At 39.5% G+C, this 13,905-nt stretch overlaps 1 protein-coding gene across 1 annotated transcript in view; it reads right to left on the reverse strand.

Annotated features, from left to right (window-relative positions):
* Positions 1 to 6,443: 6,443 nt before the first annotated feature.
* PANX2 (pannexin 2) overlaps positions 6,444 to 13,905 on the reverse strand; it is a 30,496-nt gene continuing 23,034 nt past the window's right edge. Inside the window, exons 3-4 of the mRNA XM_063307911.1 lie at positions 10,191 to 11,639; positions 6,444 to 7,084 (exon numbers count right to left, since the gene is read on the reverse strand). Of these exons, the coding sequence (XP_063163981.1) occupies positions 6,708 to 7,084; positions 10,191 to 11,639 (1,826 nt within the window). The 3' untranslated portion in view covers positions 6,444 to 6,707. The remainder of the gene's footprint in view (positions 7,085 to 10,190; positions 11,640 to 13,905) is intronic.

Below are 13,905 nucleotides of genomic sequence, written 5' to 3' on the forward strand. Positions count from 1 at the left end.
CAGAAAGCTACCATCCTTCTCCCTGTGTTTTTCCAAACCTAGGTTATATGTTATAATTCCAAGGCTTTTTTAATGTGAAATGGTTTTTCATGCAGGCTTCAAAATCAAGCCTTTGTTTTTCTGTTGATGTGAATAGCAGCAAATCATCAACATAAATGCACATATACATACAGCCTTGATTGTCTTTCTTCATATATACACGTGGATCTGCTCTTTCTTTTTCAAAACCAAAACTCTGCAGTTTTTCATCTACTTTTTGGTTCCAGGATCTAGCAGCTTGTTTTAACCCATAGATTGACTTCTGCAGTTCACAGACTAGATTCTACCCTTTTTCATAGCCAGGGGGTTGCTGCATGTATAATTTGTGGTCTAAATCACCATAGAGAAATGCAGTTTGAATGTCATAGTGGTGAACTGACATTCCTTTCAGTGCAGCAACTTTTAACAGTAATCTAATTGATTCACCTTTAGTAACTGGTGCAAAAGTCTTATCAAAGTCTAAATCTTTCCTTTGAGTGAACCCTTTTGCAACTAACCTTGCTTTATATTTTTGGATTTTGCCATCAGCATCCCTTTTCAGTTTGAAAACCCACCTACAACCCAGACAGCGTTCATTGGGAGGTAGATTTACCAGTTTCCATATTTTATTTTCTTTCAAGGATGCTAACTCCTGTTGCATGGCAGAATGCCAATTTTGTGCAATCTCAGGTGGTAAAGCATTCACTTGTTCTAAAGACTCAGGTTCTGTGAATATGTGAAATGCCTTTACTGTTTCAGCCTGAAAGCGTGATGGAGGAACGCCTTTATTACTTCTCTGAGATCTGCGAGGTAATACAGGGCTTAAATTTTGACCCCTATCACTTTCCTGAGAAGCATCTGTCTCATCAGACAGATCTTCAGTTTGCTTTTCTGGTTTAATGTCCTCATCAGGCAAAAAATCACCATCAGCAAGTCCTTGCTATTCCCTTGTGGTGGTCAGATCAACTGGAGAGCTAGAATTTAATCTCCCCCAGTTTTGTTCAGCAAAAGAAGCGCTTTTGCTAATTATTAATTTCTCTCCCATTATGAACCTGTAGCTCCTTTGGCTTTGTTCATAGCCAACAAAGATGGCTTTCTTGGTTGTGGGACCTCCTTTCCTTCTCTGCTGTTTTGGAATGTGAACCCATGCAGTGCTACTAAACACTCTAAGATGGTTTACCTTTGGTTTCACACCATAAAACAAATGGAATGGAGTGTCCTGAATCACAGAGTTATACAATCTGTTTTGTACATAACAGGCAGTAGATATGGCCTCTCCCCAATACTTAAAAGATAAATGTGAATCTTTAATCATGCATTCCATCGCATTTTGCAAGGTTCTGCCCTTTCTTTCAGCAACACCATTTTGCTGAGGGGTGTAAGGGTTAGAAAGAATTTGTTCTATCCCCTTTTCTGCTAGGAACCTTTTGAATTTGTGAGAAAGGTACTCTCCTCCTCTATCACATTGGAGTGCAGATACAGGCCTAGGGAATTTTCTATTTGCCCATGTCACAAAACCTTTAAATTTCTCAAATGCCTCATCTTTGTGTTTTAAGATGTAGATAAATGTGTATCTTGAGAAATCATCAATGATGGTCATTGCATACCTTGCTTGTCCAAGACTTGGAGCAAAAGGACCAATAATGTCAGAGTGTACAATTTCCAAAGGTCTAGTTGTAACTCTGTCACTGTGCTTACTCACAGGAGCTTTTAGTGTTTTGCATTCTTTGCAAACTACACAATCTAAGTATTTGTCACAGGGTTTTATCTTTAGGTCAGCACACAGCTGTGGCATTTGTGCTATATATTTGAAATTAGCATGACCAAATCTCCTGTGCATCAGGTGTACACATTGGTCATGATATGGAGTGTTGCCAACTGCAGCCTTGCAGCTTGGCTTCCTTGCATTTTGCACAATGTACAAGGAGTCTTTTAACATATCAGTAGCACACAATTTCCCATTTTTACGTATCTCACAACCATTTTTCTTAAATGTTATGACATACCCTGTTGCAGCCAATTGTGCCACAGATTTGATTGTAAATTTGGCACATACAACACACCTTTTACAGTTTCTCCTAAGCAGGATAAATACAAGTCACCTTGTCCCATAATTTTGGTCACAGACCCATCAGCCAAAGATACACTTTGTCTTTCAGTTTTAGACAGTGACACAAAAGAGCTTTTACAATTACATAAATGACAATTGGCCCCAGAATCTAACACCCATACATCAGAATTACCCTTCTCAGCAACCTGTGCAATTTGGGTTGTCTGAAGAGCCTTCTTCTGTGTTGCCCTTGTGTTCTTCTTCTCTGTCTTTCTAGTCTTGGGTCTCAAGGCACAGTCTTTCTGCAAATGTCCAGCTGAACCACAGGTGAAGCATCGCTGGCTGGCTAGCACTGTGGCCTCAGCTTCCTTTCCCTTCTTTTCCCTTGTTTTCTGGTATTTGAACTTTCCAGAAGAGATGGGGGGGGGGGATCTTTCCTCTCTCTTCTCCCATTCAGCGAGTAAGTGCTGTGTAACATACGATGGGGTGAGGTCTGCTTCCGGCATAGCCTCCAGAGTACAAATCAGCATGTCCCACGTTTCATTTAGTGAGGACAGGAGGATATAGGATTTTGTGAGAGGTATAAATTCCATTCCTCTCTCCTGCAACTCAACAAACAGCTGCTGAATATAATGCAGGTGCTCAGGAAGCCTATCTCCTTCTGCAAGGTAGGCTTTGTACAGCTTTTTCGTCAGGGTAACTTTACTCCCTGCTGTTGCCTTTACATACAAGTCTTTTAAAGCGTCTCAAAGTTGCTTTGCAGACTGCATGCCTCGCACGTGGACTAGCTGATTGTCCTCAGCTCCCAGGATAATGGTGGCTCTAGCCCGCTCATCCTGTCTCAGCCATTCAGCACTGGGATTTTGGGGGGTTTGCTCACCAATTGGCAGCCAAAGATTCTCTCTGCGAAGATACATCTCCATCTTCAGGGCCCAATTCAAATAGTTGGTCTCTGATAGGCGCTCCAGAGGCATTGCTGAGGGCTGGGAGGTAGCCATGGCTTCTTCCTTCTTTTGCAAGTCACCTCAGCTGGCTTCTTTGTCCTGTAGATGGCAGTTGCTGGAAAATCTCCAGGCGGCTCCAAAGAAAATCGTCACAGGTCTTTGCTACCTGTCTTTAAATTATGCATGAGGTGTGGAGCTGATCTCTCTTTTCTCTCTGGGTTTTACTGGGCTTACTGGCCTGTTTACTGGGCCCATAACCTGTTGGCAGATTGCTGGGAAACCTTTGGCCCAGGAGAGATCAGAAAAGTCACACACCAGGCATTTCTATAAAAATAATTTATTTACAGAAAGCAAAATGAAAGCAAAACATATTTAAAGGACTTGGCTCTCAATGAGAGCAGCCTGGCTTACTACATGCCTGCACAAAAGGAAAAGAGGAACTAACAGGAAGTCCGGGCAAGTTCCTCCCCCCCAGGTGATGCAGCCATCAAGCACGTGAAAAGGAGACAATCAAATTCAACCTCTTCACCCGGCCAAAATTATTAGTTACCATAGCAACCTTAATCTGTAGTAGGAAACATTAACAATAAGTACTATTATGAATGTAATTTATAAAAACTAGCAACCACTCTGAATACAAAACAGTAAACATGAATTGTACTGAGAATATTTATTTGCTTTCAGTGCTATTTTCAATAAATACTGGTATCATATTTATGTCTGAGGTAAAATAAATTAACAATCAAGAATCTAGATCTATAAATTTATGCAGCATTATTTCTTAACCACCATACAGAAATGTTATATTTTCTTCCATGTTGCTTCAGTAATATTAAAAACTTCTTTTTTGCTGAAAACGTAAAGAATGGTTATTGCGTGCTAGGTTTCCAATGTGCTCTTTGAAAGTCACACTACAGCTATTCTTAAGAACATCACATCAAAGTTACAGGAAGAAATAGGCCATAAGGATGCACTTTGGGCCAATCAAGGTAAACACTGTATGAAAACAACAGTGCTTACTACAGTATGATCATGTAGTAAGCACTGATAATGTATGGCCTGGAATAGCAAAGTGCTGGCAGGTATGTTGCTTTATCTTTAACAGATATGCCAATGAAACTGAATTTTGATGGTGTACAAGTTTGTGGTTTTATCTTTAAATGCTACGCCTATGTTTAAAGCTCAGGAAGTCATAAAGTGGTCTGCTACATAAGACTTCTTCACCTGACAGCTTAACACAGGCATATGCTTAGTGGAAACTGCTTTAATCAGAAGCTGATCTGTAGTATCTACACTGTGGAAGAAAGGAAGCATAGAAGTACCATATGGAGATAAAACCCAATTCATTGCCACAATGGCAGTTATCAGCGGTTGATCTGGATTGTCTTTCCTTCCCTGTTTGCTTGGAATGGGTTCATACCAGAGGAGTCTGGGAGGAGCTGAAAAACAGGTCAAGTGAACAGTTGCAAAAGCAGAAATGAAGCCCTGTCCTTGTGCATGTGCAATGTCAATTTGTGTACAAAAAGAGTGGGGCATCAATTGTGCTGTGCAACCACCAACTCGATTTTTTGACACCCCTCCCTCCCAATTAAGATGGATGATAGCTGGTCCAAGCCAAAATCAATACAAGTTGTTTAGGAGGCCTTCTAAAGCCCACTTACACTTTGGCCCTACGTGCAGTTGAGAATTTCCCCTGAATTTCAGCAGCTACTTAGCCTTAAGTTGCTGGTCTTTTCTTCCTCTCTGAAATACATCATTTTGACCGGTAACAGGTCTCTGCTTAAGCACTTTTGAAGGCAATGCAGATCCAATTAGTATGAAAAGATGGGAAGAGAAGCAAAGAAACTACTAAAGGAACTGGCTTTTGAAGGCTGCTAAATGGCTAGGAGATGGGAAGGCAGCAGTGACAGATCTTTGCATGAGGAATTTTAAACCACAATAGAGGCATTTTCAAACATTTGATACATTTCAAACATTTTAGGGTAGAATTGTACCAATCACTCCACTAAATTGGCAGCTTTTCTTGAGGTGGTGACCAGTTTATAAATCCAGAAGTTTCTGTCAACTCAAAACTAGCAAATTTGAGTAGTTAATTCTGTTACCTAATTCCAGGATGTAATTATATACAGTATGCCAATTTTAACTTAATCTGTATGGAGCTATAGCAACCGTACATTTGAATCTCAGTTTAGTAATGTCAAAAAATGATTGGAATTTCTACCCAAAGCAATCTTATCCTTCCTTTCAACCCCTGCTTTTTCAGGCTTAGGGTAAGACCTGAAATTAATAGACTTCTATTAAATTTTATATAGGAAAACTTTTTTTTTAAATCGAGAATTATTCTAACACAAACTCTTCACCGCCCAATGCAAGTTCTGTATCATGGAAAGCCTGTCTAGAATGTGTACATTTGGCCACCTGAACTTCTACCACAGACAGAATTTCTCAAGTGGAATGAGAAATTTCTCCAAATGTTTCTTGGAATATGGAGCTCACCAGCCACAGTGGCAGTAATCTGGCCTCAACTTTGCAGCTTTCACACTGCTTCATCCCTACCTTGGTTTGGGAATAGTGGGACAGCCAATTCAAAAAAAGATGGCACTTATCTGAAGGAACTTCTGAAAGGTAACCTCATTGATCCCATGAATTTTCTTTGGAAAAATGCTCTGGTTTGTACTACATCATGCTTCTGAATGTTTGTGCCAGCTTCTTTTCCTTAGCAGCATTCCAAGAAGCAACTGTTGAAACAAAAACATCACATGCTAGATGTGTCAAAAGTGTTTGTTTGGCTTGTGTTATGCTGTAGGATAGGCAAGTCCTAAAAAAGATCTAAATAACCACCATCTAAAATTCTGTATCATTGCAATAATTAACTCATTCCTAATATCTTAGCAGCACTATTTGAATACTCTTCATAACTGTAAAGCTTTGTCTTAGAAAGTTTTTAACCTGGTTTTACAAATCTCACTCTATTGACAAAAATATGCAGCAATAGGCAATCAGCTTCCCAACACTCTGGAAAGATAGTATCTGATTCAAAAACTCTCATTCACAATAAAATAGGCGATAAAAAAATAAACTCTTCATTTTCATCATCTCTTAGCACATAAAAACATAGTAATGATTAGGGTCCAGGTCTTGATTTCCTCTTTATGCTAATGTCAGGGATGGGAGGGAGCCACGAATACCCGTGAACCACAATTTCATAATTAAAAAACTATCTTTTTTTTAAAAAAACTTAGACAAACCACAATTTTACGCCTGCTTTTTTAAAATGGAAGAAAATGTATCCTACACATTTATGTCTGTTGCTACTTTACATAGTGAGCTGGAATTTCAAGGCTGTAAGTGCTTTAAGAAACACTGTGTGACATGCACTTCAAATATTTGGACAGTTGTAGTAATCCAAAGTGAATTCTTGAAGCTACAGCTAATATCTCTTGTGCTTTATTGCATGGGTTTCCAAGCATAGAATAATTTGATCGGCTCATTATTATTGTCATATTTTGCAAGCTATCAACATTGGCCAAGACACTACCCTGAATAACCGATCTGGAGTATTACAGACCCTATGGTCTGTGTTTCAGCACTCCATGCTCATGCAGTAGTTGACATTTGTGGGACAACATGGTTCATACTGCTGTAAGTGGACCATCAGGTTCAAGCTTTGATCAACAGCAGTTCCGGATTGTTCATCAATATTCTGCAGAATTCACTATTGCCAGGGGTTCATCAAAAGTTGCCAACATGATTTGTTTTGTGGAAGGTATGGAAACAATGTCTCCAGTTTCTGTCGGAGAGTGAATTCTGTTGTCTAAAGAATCATCTATAAGGTTTGAGCCTTCTTCCTCATGATCTTCATACAGTGTATTGATGTGCAGAAGAGGATGCACAGGGTTGCAATTCAGAGCAGGCCCTGACTCCATCTTATTAGTCTGGGGCAGAGAGACTTTTGTGGCAGCACCAGAAGCTGCTATATGGTTATGGGTACAGGTGAGGAAAGCTCCTGTTGCAGGCACTGTCCTGCAGGTATCATGGGAATAAAGAGAATCTTTTCCAGGAAGGGAAGGATCTGAAAGAGAAGCAAAACACTTATTTAGTTAGCTAATTTGCATATTTTCTCCAAGAACAAAAAGTTGATTGATTACGTGGGGATCTCTTCATTTTATTTCCACAACTGTTATTGGGATTGTATAAGAACTGCATAAGTACAGGATCACATTTAATGCCATGTATAGTTTGGCCTTGAGTAAAAATATAGTAGTATTTTATTTGGTAAGTGTTTATATGCACATTACAAGCATCAGTCCTGAGACATATACTGGGCTGAGAGAGAACGTCTGTCCCGAAGTCACCTAGTAAGCTTCCATGGATGAGGGTGCAGTAGAACCTGGCCACTCCTGGTTCAATGCTTAAACTACGATGCCACTATGGCTCTCTTCTAAAATAAGCCTCTTTTGAACCAGAACTTGGAGGGAAGAAGGACATCCACCTTCAGGCCCCTCCTTATCCACCAAACTCACTAGGTGCCTTTGGACCAGTTGCTCTCATCCAACTCTTTAGCTTGGAGAAATGGTGATTGGGGGAGGATATCTTACAAGTCCTACCTGATCTTCACTGGCCCTCATGAATGAGTTTGTTTCCTTCTCATTGCCACGGGGTGAATTCTGGTAGATTTCATGAATTCATTTTTGTAAACGCAGTTGTAAAAGACCACAGCATTTTCAGTGATCATAGACTTTGTCATAGCTGGCTAACTTGTAGGGTGTTATGTCTTTCCATATGGCTCACTGGCTACATGACACAGTAATCTCTTGAAGAGTCTAGCTCTCTGTAATGCCAACTAGTGACTACTATCCCATGTTTTGGAATGCTCAATGATCCTTATTTCACTTTTTGGGGGAAGGAGGACAAATAAGCTCTACTTCATCTTCCCTCTGCATTCTTTCTAGCACTGGCTACTTTTAATTGCACTTGGGAATGAGAGGAAAGACCATGGAAAGCTAGTTGACAACTGAGAGAACAGGGAAGCAAAGAAAAGACACTTGCTGATTTGTTCTCCATTGCAAGAAAACGATCTCCGTAATGGTGGTTGTGTGGTAATCATGGCTGTCTTGATCAGAGCACTTCTAGATAATGCTGGAAGGATGGAAATAAATGTTTAATTAAGAAGTGCATGTGGGTATAGGTGCTGAACAGGTAGTAGAAGAGAAGACTGAAAAATCTAGAAAACTGTTTGGAGGATACTGTTTCATCATCAAAATAATGACCAAGATATCCCACAGAAAATAAATACACAGAATTCTCCAAGACAGCTGGAGATAGAATGCCAAGATATTCAAGGGCTGATAACTATTATACCCCCATGAATATGTTTGTCAATTAAGAACTTCATCAGAGACCTCTACTATCTGAAATGGGTGGCTCCTGAAATGGCGACACTCCTTTTCATGACTATTTTTAGGTACAGGTTATTGTATAGGTTATTCCAAACTTTTAACAGCAATAGATGGCTCTTCAGGAAAACTAATTAATTTTCATTTGGATAATTGTGTTAAAGATTATAGAGTGACTCATGATTCTTTAGAAAGCACTATACAGTTTTGCTGGGTTTTTTTAAGAAGTAGTGAGGAACATGTGAACAATTTTTTAAAAATACACAGAAACGTAAGCATTTTAATAAATGAGAAACTATGATATCATAACCAACAATATGAAACGGTCACAGCCAAACTGTTAAGGAAGATGATGTAGCATTATTAATAAAAGAAAACAAACTTTAAGAAAAGAAGACAGCATAGATTACTTACCAAAGTGGCTTTACTGAAGCTAATGAGGTTACTTAAAAGTCTGTGATTAGACTACAGGCACAAAAACTTCAGGGAAGCTTCAAAATTATATTACTGTTACAGAGTTAAATTGCTTTAGCTATGCACTCTCCTCAGAAGAAGTTTAAGGGAACCATAGATTACTCTCAAACTTCATCTAGGTATTCAACATAGTGACACTGGCAAATATTTGAGTGTGGGCATTTTCTGAAATCCTATATAGGTAGGATTTGAATGATTATTCCAAATATCTTGACATTTCTATGACAAGTAAAACCTTAATTATCACAAGCAATGATAATTTAAGCCATTTGAAAATTAGATCAATAGAAGTCAGAGGTCAAATTTCTTCTTTGCCCCGTGTTCCTATGATATTCTTCTCAGTATCCTCCCTATAGTCCCTGTTAATATCCTGCATTTATTGTGATTTTGTTCTGACTCTAAAGTTCATGTTTTTCAAACTGCAAGAAACCCCCCAAGATGTCCAGATTTCACAAGAAAAAAAATGAAATCAGAACTGAGCCACTGATTAAGTGTCACAAGGCCAAGTATTTTTTTTTTTTTCCTGCACCACACCAATGCTAGTTTTAAATATACTTATAAAAATTACAGGCTCACAAATGGCTCACACATTCTAAGTTTAGAAGCATGATCCTTAACTAACAATGGGCTCTACAAAGCTCTTGTTGACAAGTTCAGGTTAGCAAACATCCCATTTGGAGTGTGTCATGTTCACTGATTCAATGTAGTTTATACATCGTAACATTTCACATGCCATGGCGCTGACACGCGTTTCTGTTTGGGAGGGAGCTGCTGTGAGACCTTGTACCAAGCTCTGTATGTGAAATCAGTACAATGGAATGTGTTTGGAACTATGTTATCTGTTCAAGGACTTTTCCCACAGACCATCAGAAACTGTTAGGAGCACCTGAGATTGTGAACTTGGGAAGATTCTATGGGGGGGGGGATTTCACTTGCACCGAGGGTTTGAATTTGGCACACTTTCATCATTCTCAGCTTTCTCTGTGATCCTGCCCACTATTCTTCAATAAATCAGATATCTTTGAATTCACACTCATGAGTCTGATGGTGTTTTAGAATAGGCACCATTACAGAGTGTGGCTGCCATATTATATAGCCGATATTTCCGTTTGTAGCAATCACATTCTACAGTGCTTTCTCTGCCTGGTGCATGATTTCCAGCACATGCTACAGCTATTGTGCAAGATAGCAACGGTATGACAAAAGGAATCCCAGCCAACCCAACCACACCACAGATATTCCAAAATAAGGAGCAATTGTGTAAGCTGCAGCTGTAATGGGAAAAGTAGATTAAAAACATCTCTATACCTTTGAGAGAAGCGACGCGGACTATGGCTTTGTCTTCTTGGTGTAAAAATCCACTCTCTTGGCTTTTGGATGTTGCCATAGAGGTAATGGGTGGAATTTCTTGCTTGGGTTTCTTATTACTCAATATATATGGATGAACATCCAAGGAAAAATGACGCGTGTGCTTCTTTTCATTACCTGTGCTGGACAGAGCACTAGATTCAGTTTTGTGAACTGGGGATGGTTGGGAATGTTTTGAGTTGGTCTCAAGCAAAGGTGCAATCAGACTATCAGTTGCTGTCTTCCGACGCACCGGCTTTGGCTTCTCAGGTTTGTTGTTCTCAACCTTCATAATAGCAAGCTGCTCCTTGAATGGCTGAGGAAGAGGATTGCTGCTCGGGATCCACTTCATTTTCTTCCGAGGACGCTTGATGACCAGTGGCTCATTAGGGTCAATGTCTGTAGGGTTAATGCTGGGGTCTATCGTTTGCATTCCAGAATCACGTACAGTTGGGGTAACGTCATGATTAGACTGGGCAAGGGCTGCCAGCAACTGACGCACAACGTTGTCATACATCAAATCACTTTCGTTGGTAATGAAATCCAAGCGGTTCAGAGACTTGATGTGGTCACGATTTTCATTGCAAAACATAGCCAGGATATTAATATCACAGAACTGAGATTTCTGCCACTGTTTCTTGGTCTTTATACCAACCTTGTTCAACTTGTCAAATATGAAATTGGACTTGCGGAATATGAAAAGGTGAATTAAATTGATGAGAATGATCAGGTTCATGAAACAAAGGAGGACAATGTCCACTCCGGCAATTATGCGTTGCAGCTGAACGGAGGGCAGCTTGCAATTCACCCGAATGAGCAATTTGGAATTGCTGGTTTTGTCCGGAGGTTCTCCCAGAGCACACGTAAATTCGTTTTGTTTCTGCGTGGCGTAATAGGTGGACAAGTATGTGATGGGGATGATGCTCAAGAATATGATGAAGAGGTGCCTCGCCAGGTAAAGTTTGGCCAAGAAATTGCTACGTCCTCTGCGTTCCAGATATTTCTCAAAGAGGTTTTGCTCTGGGCTTTTTTCCTTTTCCGCATTCTCAATTATTTCTCTTCTCTCACGTTCTGTTATCCCAGGACCTTTAGACTGGATTTGCTTTTCGATTTTTGGTGCGCGGCCTTCAGCTGCTCGGTGATAGCAGTTATCTATCTCCTGGAGCAAAAAGTTAAGTTCAGAAGTCAGTCTGGTGGAAGCCAGAAATTCCCACCCAAGTGCTGGAATGTACATAATGCCAGCAAAAGCCAGCAAGGCATATGGAAGGAATTTATGCTCAAACAAGGAAGGCCAGTGGCTGGCATTTACACCTGGCAATGCATCTCTTAGCTCTGTCCAACAGTATCCTCTGGCATACAAGGCTTGATCCCGGGTGAAGTTGTGGGGTGTGTAACAGTATATGGGCTCCTCTGTATAACAGAGAGAAAAGTCACTGCTGTGCATTTAACGTACAAAAGGAGCTCTGCAAAATAAATATTTTCATAAGCTATATCAATTTTCGTCTACAGCATTTTCAGCATGGTGTCAAAACTGCCCTGTTCCCATAGAGTTAAAATCTGCCTTCCCAAGGCATGACATCAATGCAGAAAAATCTATACGCTCAAACATACGGTGACACCTGAAGTGGGAACAATGAATTACATTTGGACAAATGGTTTTGGAGATCATTTTTCATACTAATCATAATCAAATTTGGACAGCAGATCAACAGGATAGCACCACAATGTAGTAACTAGGGGCTCATCCTACGAAACAAGCATTTCATGTAAGATTCTTGTTCACGTCTGCATATTGAACATTAAAAAGAATGGCTATACTTTTAAAATCCCTGATCTGTCGTTTCCTTTTTCCTTTTAAGAGACGGGAAGTAGGCTAAAAGTGAACTGGTGGAGGTTTTTTCCCTCACACCACTGAAACTTGGAAAGGATCAGCCTGTGAATGTGTTATGTTTTCTGCTGAGCTCTTAAGAAACTTTGGCTGCATAACAGTGTATTTAAAAAGTGCAAAAATGGCAGTTTCATAGGTTCAACATATTTCAGACTTTTTTTTTTTTACTGCATGGGTAGTTATAGGGCAAAATGGATGGTTTAAGCTTTGAACCCTCCACCCCACAATGTTAAGAGATTTCAGAGTTCTCTTGAAATTGCAAGCTTTGATCAAGTTTCTGGTGACTTGATCACCAGAGGCAGGCCAGCTCAGCAGGAAATCCTGTAACTATGATTATCAGTAGGAATCCCTAGAAAAGTACTTCCTAGGTCCCTTCTCTTGAATGCTGTCATCTAGTGGGACCTAGGAGAAGTGCCTTCTCCATAGCGGCCCCTGCCCTACGGAACAGCCTCTCCTCTTGAGATCTACCCTCTTAGCTTTTCAGAAGGCTGTGAAGACCTGGCATTGGGTCAGGATGGGGGTTGAGCCCAGCAAATGTGGAGTTAGTATGGTGATGTTAGGGTGCCATGATGGGAAGTCTGATGCTTTTTGTACAGTGTGGGATACTGTTTTACTGTTTTATGTTTTTATTGCTTACTGTTGTGAGCCATCCAGGGCTATTGTATATAATATAGGTGGCCATGTACGTCTTTTAAATAAATAAATAAATAAATAAATGCTTAATTTTATAAAGCACATCTCAACAGAGGAAGATGGCTGTAATAGGGATTCATCTCCAAATATATGGATAATTAATACGTGATCATCTTAAATACAGGGAGCATATTCAATTACCATTTCACCGATGTACTGAAATAATTTTTTTGCTTATTTCTCCAATGTGTATGCATGATTGCTACAAGGAATGGGGAATACACTTCAAATTCAAACTATTTTGAGACATAAACACCCTGCTTTGAGTTTGAAACCGTTATTTCATATTCAGTATGGGCTGTTTTGATCATTTTGGAAGTGTTTAAACCTCAAAACAGAACTGCTTCAAGCTTGAAACACTTCTCAAAAGATTGGAGCAGCTGACAAAACAGGGCATTTTAAAGTCAAAGCTATTTGAATTCAGAATGTTTTATACATCGTTCAATTGCTTCCCATTCAATAGGAAAAGACAAAACATTGTGGACTTCAAGGTACAGTTGAAAATATCCCCTCATACTCAATGCCCCATATTATAATGAAAGGAATACTGCAGGGTTGTGTACAATTTATCCAGGACACAATCACAATTCAGGGCCTGTCATAATGAAAGACAGTTTTCAGATCCTACATAATTATTGCATAGCATGGAAATAATATGAATGGAATTCAGCAAACTGAAATGTAATTTGCCCCAAATGTCTACAATATGCTACTAAATGAGAGTTTTGCATCTGAATGTTGCCATTTACAATTTTGCAAATATTCTTTTTCAGATTTTTAAAGAATAAAAATTACTGCTGAACTATGAACAATGACATGATAATTTTGGGACCTGGTATCTATCTGGATGAACCCGTTTTGAATTTAAGGATACTCCTTAACTGACTAAATTATTTTCAGTATCCTGAAAAGAAACTCCAAATATTAACACTCTCAGTAGTTGTCTTTGGAACTACACAGTGAGACTGCTCATTGTCCAGTGTGTATGGACTGTCATCAAACATCCACAAATCAGGCTAAATTAATTGGCATCATATGAAAATCACCACCTTTTATAAAAATACAGTCAAAAGCATTATTAAGCAATACATTCTA

Source organism: Candoia aspera, chromosome 7 (assembly GCF_035149785.1).
Source record: "Candoia aspera isolate rCanAsp1 chromosome 7, rCanAsp1.hap2, whole genome shotgun sequence".
Classification (NCBI taxonomy): Eukaryota; Metazoa; Chordata; class Lepidosauria; order Squamata; family Boidae; genus Candoia; species Candoia aspera.